General features: G+C 35.3%; 1 protein-coding gene across 1 annotated transcript; it reads right to left on the reverse strand.

Annotated features, from left to right (window-relative positions):
• Nucleotides 1-2,762: 2,762 nt before the first annotated feature.
• Nucleotides 2,763-13,943, reverse strand: LOC110868570 (aspartokinase 2, chloroplastic). Its single transcript, XM_022117767.2, has 14 exons — nucleotides 13,763-13,943; nucleotides 10,737-11,279; nucleotides 10,569-10,648; nucleotides 10,457-10,497; nucleotides 10,109-10,263; nucleotides 9,182-9,331; nucleotides 8,991-9,086; nucleotides 8,797-8,913; nucleotides 7,563-7,682; nucleotides 7,388-7,480; nucleotides 6,514-6,630; nucleotides 5,193-5,309; nucleotides 5,013-5,075; nucleotides 2,763-3,165 (listed from the first exon to the last, which is right to left on the reverse strand). Exons 2-14 carry the CDS (start codon nucleotides 11,130-11,132, stop codon nucleotides 3,037-3,039), a joined length of 1,674 nt encoding a protein of 557 aa, XP_021973459.1. The 5' UTR covers nucleotides 11,133-11,279; nucleotides 13,763-13,943; the 3' UTR covers nucleotides 2,763-3,036.
• Nucleotides 13,944-16,582: the final 2,639 nt, after the last annotated feature.

Raw genomic sequence — 16,582 nt, forward strand, 5'->3', positions numbered from 1 at the left:
CAGAGCATTGTTTCCTTATTTTCCTCTACAAACAAATTAGCAAAAGATCATTAACATTCTATTTAGGATAACTCGCCAAATCGATCCTGAGGTTTGGGCATATTTATCTGTTTCATTAAAAACAACTTTTTTGGTCATTGCAATCCTTCACATTTGGGATTCTTTGTCATTTTCATTCAAACTACTAACGAGGTTAAAAGGTAACGTTTAATGAGGGACAAGTTGGTACTTTTACATTGTTAAGTAGGGGTATTTTGGTCTTTTATCTTTACCTTTTTTTATTTTAGAGTTAAATGTCATTTTAGTCCATGTGGTTTGGGCCATTTTGTCAGTATAGTCTAAAGGTTTCATTTTTCGCCTATGTGTCCAAAAAGGTTTCATCATTGTCATTTTGTCATTTTAGTCCACTGGGTTAACTTCATCCATTTTTCAGTCAACAAGAAGAGCAATTCGGTCATTTTATATGGCTGAATATTTCACTTGATTTTGCAACTAATTATGTCATAATAGTGGATATACATACCAGTTTATTGCAACAATGGAATCGACATCCACGGTTTAACGAAGTCTAGGGAAGTGCGAATGATGGTTTGTGCCCCACAGTTGCATACCACCATCGTTGAATTCATGAAGATGCAGGTGTCAACAAAAGAAGGGTAATTTCTAGGGTTTAATCAGGCTTATGCTTATGTAATGGATGAAGAAGATAAATGGTTTTTTCATTAAAATAAAAAGGTAAAATCAAAAGACCAAAATAGCCCCACTTAACAATGTAAAAGTACAAACATGCCTCTCATTAAACGCTTCTTTTTAACCTTGTTAGTAGTTTAGATGAAAATGACAAAAAAAAAATCTCAAATGTGAAAGACTACAATGTACAAAAAAGTCGTTTTGGCTGAAACAGGTAAATATGTCTAAACCTGAGGAACGATTTTACAATTTACTTTTTTATTTATTTAACCTATGTAATTCAGTAGTTTCTAACCTAGTATCATATATAAAAAAAGTGTTTTACACACAAATAATAAGCTATTACATTTAAACAACTGATAACCTAGTTTTAAAAGGTTAACGTTTAAAACAAATTTTACATCACTTTCAAAAAATATACCATTTTGGTTTTCTTTATAACCATTTTTATATGATGCTTTGTAGAAATTCGGATATGATGTTACAATGTGCTTAGTTTTATCTCAATTTTGATATAAGTATTATAAAAAGGGGTTCGTATAATTTATGTTATATATAATTTATACATTGTCGGTCTGCAGAATTGGCATTCCAAATATGCAAAAATACTAAAAATGGATTAAAAAGTTATATTAATATGATAAAGTGTTAAGCTGGTGTTCAACATGAACAAAAGAGTCTAGTCTACATGAAATACAATAGTAAATTATCTTTCTATTCTTCATGTGTTACGAGTGTGCTAGTAACCTATGTTTATTGTTGATTTCACGAATACATGCATTTTAAACAAATTCGAAGACTTTAATATATCAAAATTAGTTGACATTTTATTACCACATAATGAAAAAGTATATTCTCATAAATTTTATTTAAATTTAGAATATAACAAATTATTTTATCTAGTATTATTTTTGTAATCATGTATAATTTTAAAAAGTCGTCTTCATTTCTAATTGTATTTTTATCAATAAAAATTTGTAAGGAACAATTTTGTAATTTAAGTTTAAAAAAAGGTAAATAACTTGTTAAAGTCTTCCTTTGAATGGAATCTTGGTCACTGAATAAACACATAATCAAAATCAAATATTTTTTTTATCCAAAAACAAAATTTATGTGTTTCAATTCCATGTTGAAATAAATTATATCATTCCTAGTAAATATTAACTCTAGGGCAGCAATTCACGATCAGAAATCCGATCCGAACCTGACAAAAAAGGTTTAGGTTTTGGGTTGACAAACAGGACCTGTTTAAAAAATGGGTCAAGTTCGGGTTGACTCGTATTAGAAACAGCTCGGGTTCAGGTTAACATGTATAAAAAACGGGTTGACCCGTTTAAATATTTAGAAAAATAAACTTTATGCTTTTGTTTTTGTTTTTTTTTTTTCCGTTTTACATGGTGAGTCATAATAATATTGGTTTTAAGTGGGTCAACCCAAATTTGTCAACATGTATGACTCACTTAAAAATGGGTTAAAGGGGTCATGTTGGGTTGACCCGAATTTACATTTGTGCGGGATAGGGTTAAAATCTTTGACACGAATAATAATATGGGCCGGGTTTGTGTTACCCATTTCAACCCGCCGACTTGCGAACCCACAACCTGAAAATCCACCAATGTTAGCACTGGTCACTGAGGTAATTAGTTGGCATTTCGCCACTATTAGGATATATAGGTGATGCTTTCCTGAAGTCCTTATAGACAGGGAGTTTATCAACAGTTATCGTCCTATATCTATTCCTGGATTCAGGCTGACCGGATTCGACAACCGGATAATACCATACATAATTCAGAAGTACTTTATTTTTTATTTCGACTTACAATTCTAACAAAATACGATCAGTTTGAAATACCAATCGATAAGGTTGAAATCTTATTGGGTGGCTAAAGCATGTAAGATTGAAGTTCTCAAAAACAAAGTAGAAAACTAGAACGAAGATGTTGATTGGATATTAATAACTATCATATTACTAGTGTAATATTAAATTGTATATTACACACTAGAATACCTATTAGATATGATAATTATATAACTAGTCTAATATAAAATAATCCTTTTATCACTAGAAGCCGTTAATTTAAATAAGAAAAATACATACAACTAGAAAAGGAGAAGAACCTAATAGAATAGTGTATGGTTGATTATGAAACTGCAAACATAACCAAAGTTAACTAGCTATACTAAAACGTTATAAGCAAACGAACAATTTTAATAACCGAATCCCAAACACCCCCGTAGCGTGAAAACTCACCTCTATTACAGAAACGACACATATCTTAACTATTCTGAAACGAAAGAACCAACAATTGCAACCCCCAAACAACCAATATTGTTGGGGCTAAAGAATTAGCTACCATGTGGTGATGAACCATTCTCGTGGACCAGGTCGGCTAGATCACTCTCAAAGAAAGCCTCATGAAGAGCCCTCACACATTTTTCTGATTCATCGTCGTTAACTATCAATGATATGTTCACCTGCACAAATCAAGAGAGGGGAGGCAGGTCATCAAATGGGTTCGGGTATTTATACTAGCAGACCCGATATTAGTCAACATGTTTCTGAATTATGTAAATTGTAAATACAACTATAGAGGCACCCAAGCAAACACTTTTCTTTTCATCAGGTTCACCTAGGGCTGGCAATTTCTACACGAACACTATAGCACACACGAACCCACACGAAGTTAGCAAGTTTCATGTTTAACCTTAACAGGTTTCGTGTCTATAACAGATCGACACATTAAGACCTGTTTAATTTTGTTTAAATACGTGTTAACCTATTAAGACCCGTTAATGACACGTTTATAATCTAACTTATAATAAAAGACTCCAAATAATGCCACATGGCATTCTCTTCTTCAACTTCATAAATTTTATTTATATTTGTTTAATAAATTTCAATATTAATATTAATTAATAACCAATATATAGATTTCACTTATTTTTATCCTTATCTTTATCTAAAATTAATAAATAACTTCAATTTTGCAATTTAGACCCTTTGTTTTTTTTTACTTTTAACCCAAAGTTTTTCATCTTTTGCAATTTAATCCAAACTCTTTTTTATTTTCAATTTTGTTACACCATACTTTTCATCTTTCCCAAGTTTTTCCTTTCGTTCTAAATTTTGTGAGTTAATGCACCGCAACGCGCGTGTGTGGTTCAACATTTTTCGTATATTTTTTTCCCGTTTGACTGGCATGTCGCGTCACATTTATTTTTCTGCGTTCGACAAGTTCGTCCAACACGCGGGTCCTGGATGGACTTAGTTATTTTTTTCTATGTTTTACGTTTCGGTTTAATTTCTCAGCAACGAGCGTGCGTGATTCAAAGATTTTACTTCTGCTTTTCGCTCGGCGTTGTTTTTTCCCGTTTTTATTTATTTTGTTTTTACAAGCTTTTCCAGTGTTGGTGGTCGCTGACAATGGTATAGTATTGCTGCTACTTAATACAGTTTTATGACAACCGCTGCAACGCAACGCGGGGGCTTAATACTAGTTTTAAATAAAAGAAATATGTGGGGCTCCTAATTTTAAATTAAAAAAATACCTAGAAGTAAAGTTTATAAATTTAATAACAAGGCGTGTCCGTGTCTTAACAGGTTGTATGATACACTCGTAATTTTTTCGTGTCTTAACAGGTCAATTCGTGTAATCTGTTTATTATCAGTTCCGTGTTCGTGTTTGGAAAATCTGACACGATAAGATTTCGTGTCGTGTTTACCTGTTTCGGGTTCGTGTCTTTTCGTGTCCGTGTCTTACAGGTGAGGTTGACACGATATGCCATTCACCCGTATAGTAGAACTACTAACAAGCCACCAAAGTATGTATCCGGTTTTGTTTATATACCAAAAATATATGGCGGAAGATAGTAAATGACAAAAACAACCTAGATTTTTACCATCACTTCTTGTCTTTTACTAGATTGGTACAAGGGTATTTCTGTATTTTCAGAATTTTTAAAGGAATTTCGTCATAAGGCATATTTTGCCAAAATATGGTATAAACGAAAGCATAACAAAACACAGGTAGTCTTGACTCTTGATGGAAAAAAAAGTTGAATACATTGTTGGCCGTCTTTAACAATTTACTTAAAAAAGTAACATATTTCTTTCTAATAAGACAATTTGTGACGTAAATATCTAAAATACACCGCAAGCAACTTTCATTAGGTTAGTCACTCTATCCATTTGACCCGTTTCATTTTTAGTTATATATAACAAGTTACCCATTATCAATAACACGACCAAATTTACGTATTTTTTATATAAATGTGTGTTAAAGTTGACGCCTCTAATTGCAATAATAACATGAGTTGAATACCTTGGATGCTCCTTGAGATATCATCTGAACATTGACCCCCTTTTTACGAAGAACATGAAATACCTAAAGTAAAGTCAAAACAATCAAATCAAGAAACATTACACACAAAAAGTCAATGGACTGGAAAACTTCATTACTAAATCAGGTTTGACTTTTTGACTTTTGAGCATGTAACAATACCTTCTCTAATATTAGTGAGGACCTCTGAACATTCCCGATCAGTGAAATAATTGACCGGTGTTGTAAAAGATTCACTTTAGCAATCTTCTCAAGTTCTTCAACAACATTATCAAGTTCCTGCTTGTCAAAAACCGACACCGTTAAACCATACAGATCTCTAGTTATGTACCAAACGTTTATTTTAATCTTATATTTACTTAAGAGTAAAGTACACATATGGTCCCTGTGGTTTATCAAAATTTTGGATTTGGTCCCTAGCTTTCCAAACTACACGGATAGTCCATGTGGTTTGCACTTTGTAACGCAATTAGTCCCCTGCTTTGCCAAAAGTACATAGATGATTGGATGGTCCCTGTGATTTGCACTTTGTAACGCATTTAACCCCTAACTTAGACCTGCTGAAACCTTTAGATTTGTTGGCCAGGGACTAATTACGTTACAAAGTGCAAACCACAGGGACCATCCGTGTACTTCTGAAAAGCTAGAGACCAAATCCAAAACTTTGGTAAACCACAGGGACCATCCATGTACTCTCAATTTAATAACTTTTTACTATCACTTAGAGCATTCACAATGGATCCTCCATATTTATGTGAGTGTAACCTTAATATTTTTTATAGTGGTTGTGAGTGGAAGAGAGAGAGAAAAAGGAGAAAAGGTTATTGTTCATCAGTAAATTGCCTCTTATCATTTTTTTAATATTTTTGACTCTGGTTGTGAGTGGAGGAGAGAGAAAAGGTAATGATAAAAGTATAAAAAATAGAGTTAATTGCTCGGATGGTCCCTGTGGTTTCATGTTTTTTCACGTTTAGTCCCCACCTTTTGGAAATAGCAGGTATGCTCCCTATGGTTTGTCATTTTGTTACTCGGATAGTCCCCTGACATTTACTCAGGGGACTATCCGAGTAACAAAATGACAAACCATAGGGAGCATACCTGCTATTTCCAAACTAACTGACATATACTCAGGGACTATCCGAGTAACAAAATAACAAACCACGGGGAGCATACCTGCAATTTTAATTTAATTGGGGACTAAATGTGAAAAAACATGAAACCACAGGGACCATCCGGGAAATTAACTCTAAAAAATATTATTTAATTGGAAAGGAGAGAGAAAATGTAATGTTTTTAGTGTAATTATAAAGATGGAGTAAGAGAATCCATTGTGAATGCTCTTATATATGAATGATCATGAAAGATTAAAAACCATATTCAATATGCTGCTCATAAAGGTCTCAGTGACATTGTTTTACTAACATATATTATATTAAGTAGTTTTTACTAATAATGTTTAGTACTTAAAATACTTAATACTTGCCTGCTGAATCAACTCTCTGCTCCACAGTTTTGATGGATCCAATGTTAATGAAAGACTAACTTCACTAGTAGCCACAACATCCACTGAAATACCCAAATCTTCAAAAGTAGCGAATACCTAATCATGAGAAAAACACATAACATTTTAGTATGTTTCAAAATGGGATGCGACCCAGGATGATCCATTGCCATTTTTTTATTCCTTTTTTATCTAAATAACTAATGTGTTAAATATGATTAAATAACTATATAATCCTTGTAACTTTTTTAACAAAACAACTTTGAAGGTTTTTGACTTTTTGCGCATTTGAGTATATATTAGTCATTAGACAATGATCAACCCATTTGACCGTTTCCTTCTTAGTTAAATCTCTAATCCTGTCCCATTTGTCACGTTTCCTTTTTGGTAGGGCTGCAAACGAACGGAACAAACACATTTGGTAAGAAAGATATGTGTTCACGAACTGTTCATGAACACTTACCGAATGAGATTTTATGTTCGTGTTCGTTTGTTAAGGTTTGTTAATTTTAGGCAACGAACGCTGATGAACACAAATGGAAACAAACGAACACAAACAAGCGTTCATGAACATAATATATAATACACTAACACTTATTAAATATTTTGTTTGTCGGAATTTTGAAGTATTTAAATGAAATATAAAAACTAAAAACACTAATGAACTATCGAACACAATCGAACATAAACAAACACGTTACCGATCGGTCACAAACATAAATGAACGAATACGACCTCTGTTCATGTTCGTTCATTTAATTAAACGAACGAAATTTCTTGTTTGTGTTCGTTTGTTTAATAAACGAACGAACACAAACGAACTTCCCATCTTTTGATAACAACACCATTCATTTACCTTGGCGAGGAATCCAAATTGTCCAAGCATGCGAGTGCTAACAATATCCAGCATTGTTACATTACGTTTCAAAACAATGCTAGTAAGTATTGCCTGAAATCGACGTTGACAGACGTTAAGGGTTTCAGAACTCTGATGAAAGGTTTTCGATTATAACGAGTACTGTGCTACTGACCTTTGACATGTCCCTTGATTTAGTGATTAGGGTACCTGGAGCATTACGGTTGTACGAATTTTTAACCCTAACGGGAATATCACCCTCTCTTGCAGGCCTCATAGACTGTGGATGCAGCACCTGCAGGAAGAGAAAAACAGGCCGTTGACAAAACAATGGGAGAATAAGAATTAAAATGGAGAAAGTAAAGTGTCTTGAACTCCAGATCTTCTCAAACTTTTTATCTTGAGATATTGAAAGCAATTTTGCAAACGAAAAAAAGGAAGGCTACTTAGTCTAATAAAGATAGTTATTAATAGTGGCCTATACAGTAAATGCAGTAAAAAAAGGACCGATATTTGAGATATCGGATATCGCGGTGGGATATCGTTAATTTTAATATCATGCAGAACTTATATATATATATAGCAATTTAACACTAACAATTCAGTATACTCTCCTACCGTTAACAAATTAACCTTTTGCAACTTGCAAAACACTACAATCGTAGCAAGTAGGAACTAATTAAGACTTAAAACACTAACAATTAACAATTAAGACTTAAAACACTAATATCAGCAATAAGAAGAAAAACGAATGGTAGAACTAAGAAGAAAGGTACCGATATTGGGAAAATCGGTGATATATTGGTCAAATATTGGTCAATATTGCCTATAATATCGCTACCGATATTCTGACTGATATTTGACACCGATATTTTATGTGGGGACCGATAACCGATATACCGGTGATATATCACCGATATTAACTGCATAGATAGTGACTAAATGGCTGGGGTGGGTTACGTGTCAGAATGAGCTCGGGTTGAAATGGACTGGGTTGGATTAGGTTGACCAAAAAAAACACTTTTCTAGTTCATTTCTATAATAAAAAAATAATTAAGGGTGTTGCTAACCGTAGGCCATAGGCCATGAGGTGGTTAGTTGGCAGAAACAGTTATTATTTGATCATGAGATCGTCCGATCACAGTCATATGGTGGTCATTACTAGTCAAGATACGCTTCGTGATTATTTTGCTTTTAATATATTTCTTTAAAACTGGTTGGTAGTTATACTCTTAACCATAGCTTAGGACATATGATAAGCAAAACCCAATTATTAATCCAGTAATATGATTACATAATATATTATATATATACTGTTACAATAATAATCTAAATATTTGAATAAAAACGGTTTGGAAGGTTGTATGCGTTAAACATGATGCACATTAATAGGAGAAGTAAACGAACACCTGAGCACCAAAATATGCAAGTTCAGCAGCCTCATCAAATGTTAAATATGGCACAGGTTCTGCACCTGGATATATGTTAGGATCACACGTCAAAACACCGTCCACGTCTTTCCAAACCTGTATGACGAACAAACAGTAAATTTATTTTTTCAAGATAACACACAACAGGTTACACTTGCACTTAATTACTCAACCTGAATTTCTCGCAAGTTCAATCCTTTACCGATGGTGGTGGCGGTCAAATCACTACCACCTCTGCCCAATGTAGTCACTGCACAAGTTCTCCAACCCTATAAAACAATATATGGATTTAATTAGTCATTTTCGTGTGAGTGAGACTTCAAATAAATTTTAAAAAAAATGCGGAAACATATAAATTAAAAACCTTCCCAAGAAAGCCAGTAACTATAGGGATTGCAGGATCACTAATCCAATCACCAAGAAGTCTGTTTGCTATAGCTGGATAAGTTGCTTCTAGAATATCCGCGTTAGTAAAGTCATCTGTTGTTATAAAACCAATATCAAATGCATCGTACTGCAAAAGAGAAAAAAGGAGTAAAGAAGCAAAGAGTTAGCAATGCGTGAAAAAACAGTTGTTCCTGTGATTTCGGGTCACAATTTGGTGTTGTTTTTCGATGTCTTGCACTAATAACATATGCTGAATCAATCCCTCAGCTCATTCTATGAAGTCATGATGTATAAACAATATTATTACATGAAATTTTAATGTCACATCGCATCATGGGATAACGTAGTTCTGAATCAATATTATGGTGCATATGAGGTTTATATGTAAAAACAACCTAAGGGATGATGAAATTATGAAAGGTGTACTTGATATATAGGTTTGTATGTAAACAGATGAGATATATGAAGCTTGTGGTTGTAAAATAAAGTTTGTTTGGTTGTACATAGACACGCGCCTCACATACGTGATGTGCACGCCTCGAAACACCTCGTGCTTTTTTAAACCAAGGTTACACTGCAAGTTAAAATAATACACAAATGCAGTCATTTTTCATGTTATGTAAAACAGTAAAATACATAAAGCATATAACAAAGAAGTTCTTCCTAAATCCGACCTTGTGGCATTATTTAAGGTTATCGTTGTTAAGTGTACTCTGTTACTTCAAAGAAAATAAAAACAAGACGGGAATACAAGTACTTGCTATGAGCCTATTGCTTTCATTTAAAAAACAAAATCCAATCAACATATATTTTAGACAGGAAATGAACTGGTATAATATCCACCGAATAGGAATATATGGTCATTGATTATATTCAAGTAATCAGGAGTCAAGAAACCACATACTTGGCGGGCTTTGACACCGATTTTATTCAAGTAAGCTGCAAATATTCTGGTGGACATGCACTCCCCAAACGAGACTATGTAATCTCTTGCACGTGGAGTCAACTCTTTCAGTACATAAATCCCATTCAGCAGCTTCTCTAGCTTGTCTAAGTGGTCTGTGAAGCATATGCCGCAAAATATGTAACCACATAGCCATATGAAGCAACAAAAAAAGCTCAGCCCAAATGAGCAGGCAATCATGCTCATTAGAGGTATTAAACACCTCATTATTTAATCAAATGGAAGCAGATGATATATTAAACATAAAACTCTTTAATGATTAAATAATTGTAAAAACTGGAAGCTTACCTGTAATGATTGATCTGTCTAAACCAAGCTCATCCACTGTCCTGCATATATACACCAATGCACAGTCAGCATAAACTAATGTCTGTAACTTTATATTAATCCAGATGTTTACCTGTAGTGCAGTTCTTTCACAAAACTCAACTCATCGATTTCAGACACATCCGAAATACAGCTTGCAGCCTTTTCTCCAGCCTTTATGATACAACAAATATTTAACTTTAAACCTTCTTGTAAAAAGAGATAAAATATCAATTTAATATATATTAAGGATTGCACAAACCGCTATAAGCTTGTTCGTAGTTTTGCCCATAGCAGACAAAACTATCACAGGATTCTCTTCTGGAAAGCTGAGGATAAGCTCAGCTACTTCTTTCATTCTATCTGCCGATGCAACCGAAGATCCACCAAACTTCATCACACATGATAGTTGGTTAGCTGATCCTTCTAAACCTTCGACTGTCGTCTTATTTTGTACCAAAACGTCATTCTTTCTCGCATCACAAACAACCTTCAGACCTCTTCCCATGCTCGGAGCCGAAACCCTAATCACTCCACGCAGTTCAGTAAGTGGATCAAAGTTAATCCGTGGCTGTGAGCACAAATATCGGGACCGTAGATTGCTCTTCGAGAAACAATAAGGTGTTTTGATTCCACATAAGTGTGTAGTTGTCGCCATTGAAAGTTAAAACAGCTAGACTGTGTATTAATAGGCTGAGAGAGCTAACTAACTAGCTTAGCTCTCCCTGCTACAAACGAAAACCTTCAAGGATTTGAACTGATAACAAGCACTGTTTATAAAATTGTTACAGGATCTATAAAGGACCTGCAAGCATTGAAACACAGTGGTTGAATACTTGAATTAGTAGCAGCAACAAGCCAATCTAACACTAAAGTTAACAATTTGCCAATATGAACAGCTTAAAGGTATAAAACTTGTGCAAAACATGCAGGTTGTTTGAGACGCACGAAATGAAACACAATTACTGTGCATACTGCATACTAATCATAACTCAAATCAAATGAAATATCATATTCGCTTCAGATCGGTATTCAAACTCGTGCAAAACATGGACCGTGTGTTTGAGGCACACGAAATGATAACCGCTGCTTATGATACAGTCATAAATCAAATCAAATCAAATCAAATGAGGTTCGTATTGGCTTCAGATCAGCATTCTTAACACAAAACTGATTCAAAACAGTATGATATCCGCTTCGTACACACGAACTTATTGCTAGAAATTGAACAAAACGGTGAAAAACAGATCATAATTCGTACAAAACAAGCACAGTGTGTTTGAGGCACACGAAACAGTAAATGCTGCTTACTGTTAACAATTACTATACATAACAATCATAAATCGAATCAAATGAGGTTCGTATTCGCTTCAGATCAGCATTCTTAACGAAACTTATTCACAATACTATGATCTCAGCTTCTAATTAGTCTTCTTACACGAAATTAATGCGAGAAATTGAACGAAACAGTGAAAACAGATCCTAATTCCTACAAAACATGCACACACGAAACGTAAAACGCTGCTTATGATTAACGATTGTTAGAAAATTACTACTGCAAGAACTGCAAAATAATTAGAGACAGAAAAGAAACAGTTAACGAGTGAACCGGGCTTGTGTTTGACACAATTCCCTTAAACAGATTCGTCGTCTGTTCCCAGGGTACGCCGGTTCGAAGCAGCACCGCGCACTGCCGGACTTGAGCACTTGCCTGAAAAGAAACCGGAATGATGTTGCAGAGACCGAGAGAGAAGAAAGGAGAAGTTGTTTTTGGTGTGTGTCAACTGATCCTGCTCTTGATTGCAGGAATCAGTCTAGCCATCATTTTATAGTGCTAGAAACATAACCGAAATCCTGCTCTTGATTGCAGCGAATTAAAGACCAAATAATGGTCATTAGTATATCGGTTACGAAACTGATAATTCATGAGCAAAACTGTTAGAATTTAAAACCGAAATAATGTCACATTAATTTCAGTTTCAGAATTTAAAACCGAAATAATGTCACATTAATTTCAGTTTCAAAAAACATAAAAAACATAACAGTAGTCAAGAGTCTCAAGTGCAAAAACCGCTCCACGCGGACCCAGGTTTTCGGAACTGCATTCGTGTCCACAGGACGTGATTCCAGTTCCATTTTTTGCACCCCCCTGTGCGCGCGCGGGTAGGAGTTGTGGTAAAACATGACATATAGATATATAAGTGAGGTAAACCTTTTACCTTATAAATCATCTATTCTTTTGTTCCCACTCCGATGTGGGACAAGGAGTTTTTACCAAATTGAGACTCTTCGCTAATTCTAGCAAAAATTTTTGGGTCGGCTGTGTGCATAATTTTTTGAGACATGCACATTTCCTTAACACGCGAACAACACTTCTGGATACACATTAATATAAACGACTTTAGCTAATAGAAAACTCAAAAAAGAAAATACTAGCCATAAATAAATTGTCTAGAATGAATTTGCAATCCTTTTTAATCCCAGATCTGGTATTCGGGTCTCCTTTTTGTTTTCATGAAATATAAATAGCATACTTTCTCATAATTATTGACTTCTCTTTGTACACTTTGATTTTGTTTGCATTTGTTTGCCATTAGAACTGCAACTATTGAATCTGTTATATTCATTGCTAATTAAAAGATGTTGGTGCTGATGTGATGAACAAATAAAAATTGTATGTGATGATCATTAAGCAAAGATAAAAATTAATGACAACGCATATATACTAGGCTCTCAATGATATGGAACTCTCTGATGACCATTAACAGCCTTGAATCTCCTTGTTGTCTAGTTCGATTAGGTTTGTTAACTAATTTTCAGGTTTGATAGGCAAGACATTCATGTAATTTTTGTCTAGCTCCATCTAACTATTGAAATCCTTTGTATGCTACGTGTTCATACATAATCACTCATTCACACACCCAATATCCTACAACGATTACTGTACGTAACAATAATAAATCAAATCAATTCAAATGAGGTTCGTATTGGCTTCAGATCGGCACTCTAAACAAAACTGATTCAAAATAGCATGATGTCGGCTTCTGATTAGGTCATTGTGCACAAAATTAATGCCAGAAATTGAACGAAACAGTGAAAACAGATCATAAATGATAAATCAAATCAAATAAGGTTTGTACTGGATTCAGATCAGCATTTTCAACACAACTGATTCAAAACAAACAGTATGATATCGGCTTCTAATTAGGTCATTGTGCATGAAATTAATGCGAGAAATTGAACGAAACAGTGAAAAACAGATCGTAATTCGTAAACTGAATGGCGTACCTGTGTAGAAACAGATGAAGATATAGATTGTGGATTGGATTAGGGCTGAATTGAATCGCCGCGGCGCAGTGTAGCAATGGAAAATCGGAAAATGGCGGGACCGAGAGAGAGTGACTAGTGGTGGTGATGTTAAAAATGGCGTGATGCAGCTTCTTTGGTTTTGGTTTGATATCCTTTCACTCTCACTGCATTGTCATTTTCCACTCATTTATAAACAATCTATGTGGGTTTAGAGGCTCTTAATAATTTAGAACTCTTACCGGTTTAATTGTTAATGGTTTAGACGGTTTGTTTCATGAGCAGATATCTAAATGGTTCAGACATTTGCCTCTGAATGGTTAAACATTATACAGAGTCTGAATGGTTTAGACCTCTAATAGAATGGGTCAAACATTTGCCTCTGAATACTCATAATGGTTTAGACATCTTGCTGATTCAGCACTCAACCATTCAGATGTTGTCAAACAACCGATATTATGATGTAGGATGTAGAGTGTGTATGTAAGGCAAGGGTTGTGTTACGTATCTTATTTTTATTTTTATTACTATTGTAAGTCAAGGGATTAGTATGCTATTTTGGTTTAGTGGGGGGTGTCTTATGTAAGTTTCTATCTATTTATGTAGATGTTACATATGGAATGAGAATAAGCAGAATTTGAGTCAAATTATTCCCTATCTCTTAGCTTCTTTCTCTACAATTTAGTTATATCCCTATCAAGGGTATCAGAGCTCCAGCCGATTCCTCACCGGAATCCCTTGCCGCAGCCATGACTAACACCCGCAATAATGAAATCGACAACACCCTCAAGTCCCATGGTAAGGCAATCAACGACGTCCAAGCTGCGTTAGCGGCCCTGATGAAGCAACAGGAACAATCTTCGAAGCAGCAGGAAGAGATTTTGAAGGCGGTGCGTGATAAAGCCGTGCAGTCGTCGGGTAGTTCCTTCGGGTCCTTCTCCGACCCAGATGGTGACTCACGAACATCCAAACCATTCCGTATCGGTAAGATTGACTTCCCTAAATTTTCAGGGGGACGATGTTGAGGGGTGGGTCTATCTTTGTGAACATTTTTTTTCGATGGATGACACCCCCGATGACTCGAAATTACGTTGTGCTGCGGTTCACTTGGAAGGCGATGCCCTCCAATGGCACCGTGCCTACTTGAAGACCCGTAATGCCACGGTTGCCGAGGTCCCATGGGCGGACCATGTTCGTTCGATCTCTACCCGTTTTCTGATGCAATGTTTGAAGACCCTATGGAAGAGATTGCATCTCTCGTTCAACTTACTGATGACGCCAAGGGTCTACAAGAATATAATTCAGGTTTCGATCGCTTGCTTAACAAGGTTACCATTAGCGAACTTTATGCTGTTAGCTTATATTTGAAGGGTTTGAAGCCGGAAATAAAAGGGCCGGTAAAGATTTTCAAGCCTCAAACACTACGTGAGGCATATGGGTTAGCAAGAATTCAAACTATCAACAACACATGCTTGATGAAGCGTTTCAACGCTGTGGAGGATGGGCTGCAACCCGAAGATGTCAAAATAACACCTTCCGTTAATGGTTCAAAACTACCCTTGCTGCCAAGTCCAACAACCGAGCCATCAAGTTCTACACCGGGAATCCTTAGATCGAGGCGTTTGACGAGTGATTAACTTAAGCAAAAAAGGGCAAAGGGGGAATGTTTCTGGTGTACCGAAAGGTTCGTTCCAGGGCACAAGTGTAAGAAAAAACAACTCTACATGCTTGAAGTGGTAGATGATGAGAAACAAGCAACGGAAGAGGATGAAGACAAGGTTTCTTGAAGTACTTTTTGAGGGCAAAAAGTAGGTTAAGGGGGGAGTATTGTTACGTATCTTATTTTTATTTTTATTACTATTGTAAGTCAAGGGATTAGTATGCTATTTTGGTTTAGTGGGGGGTGTCTTATGTAAGTTTCTATCTATTTATGTAGATGTTACGTATGGAATGAGAATAAGCAGAATTTGAGTCAAATTATTCCCTATCTCTTAGCTTCTTTCTCTACAATTTAGTTATATCCCTATCAGGTTGGCAAAGATAGGCCACATTAGATGTTTCTAAACTATTTCTACATGGTTACATATCACGTGTATGCCACATGTAATAAGAGTAGGTTTAATGGGTGTTTGTGGAGGGTGTTGATGAGTCGTGTGGAGGATGTGACAGCTCATTACGGCCTTTTCGGCCAATGTGAGGAGAAAATGAGGGGAGGTGTATGTCCACTAGAGCGCCTCTTTCAGTGAGAATAAGCCAAGTTGCTCATGAACTATTCGAGATCAGCTTGTTAAAAGATTGATCGAGTCAAGCTTAAACGAAATGGTAAACCGCATCAAAACTAGTTATGCATATATTTATCATTTGGTGAAATAATTATTAATAGAATAGTATAAATTAACAACATTTGTTATTTATTTTATACTGTGAATTAATAAATATTGATTGATTACCTTATGTAGGGCTGTTCAAACTGATCGACGATCGAGTATCGCTCGATGATCGTTTGAAAAATGCTCGAAAAATGCTCGTTCGATTCCCGCTCAGTTTTTAAATGAGCCGCTCGGCTCGGTTCGATTTGAAAACGAGCCAAGCATGAGCAAAAGTCCGCTCGCTCGTCGATCGCTCGGTTTCGCTCAAATTATTTTTATTAAATAGTTAATATATATAGGGTCGGGATTTAGGGAAAACGGTGAAAGTTGTGAGCACGGTGATAACGCTTATGGATCGTCAAATCAAAACAATCTATGGACAAGATTGGCGCGGTGACGTTTTCGTAAATAACATCAATTTTATTACTTGGAA

Source organism: Helianthus annuus, chromosome 7, assembly GCF_002127325.2.
Source record: "Helianthus annuus cultivar XRQ/B chromosome 7, HanXRQr2.0-SUNRISE, whole genome shotgun sequence".
NCBI classification, from domain to species: Eukaryota; Viridiplantae; Streptophyta; class Magnoliopsida; order Asterales; family Asteraceae; genus Helianthus; species Helianthus annuus.

Bases quoted from the DNA above. Each gene is read 5' to 3' on its own strand.
- LOC110868570 (XM_022117767.2), bottom strand. From the start codon at position 11,132: ATGGCGACAACTACACACTTATGTGGAATCAAAACACCTTATTGTTTC. The intron at 10,264-10,456 runs GTAAGCTTCCAG...TATGCTTCACAG, and splicing joins AGACAGATCAATCATTACAG to ACCACTTAGACAAGCTAGAG. The intron at 9,332-10,108 runs GTATGTGGTTTC...TCTCTTTTGCAG, and splicing joins TCGGTGTCAAAGCCCGCCAA to TACGATGCATTTGATATTGG.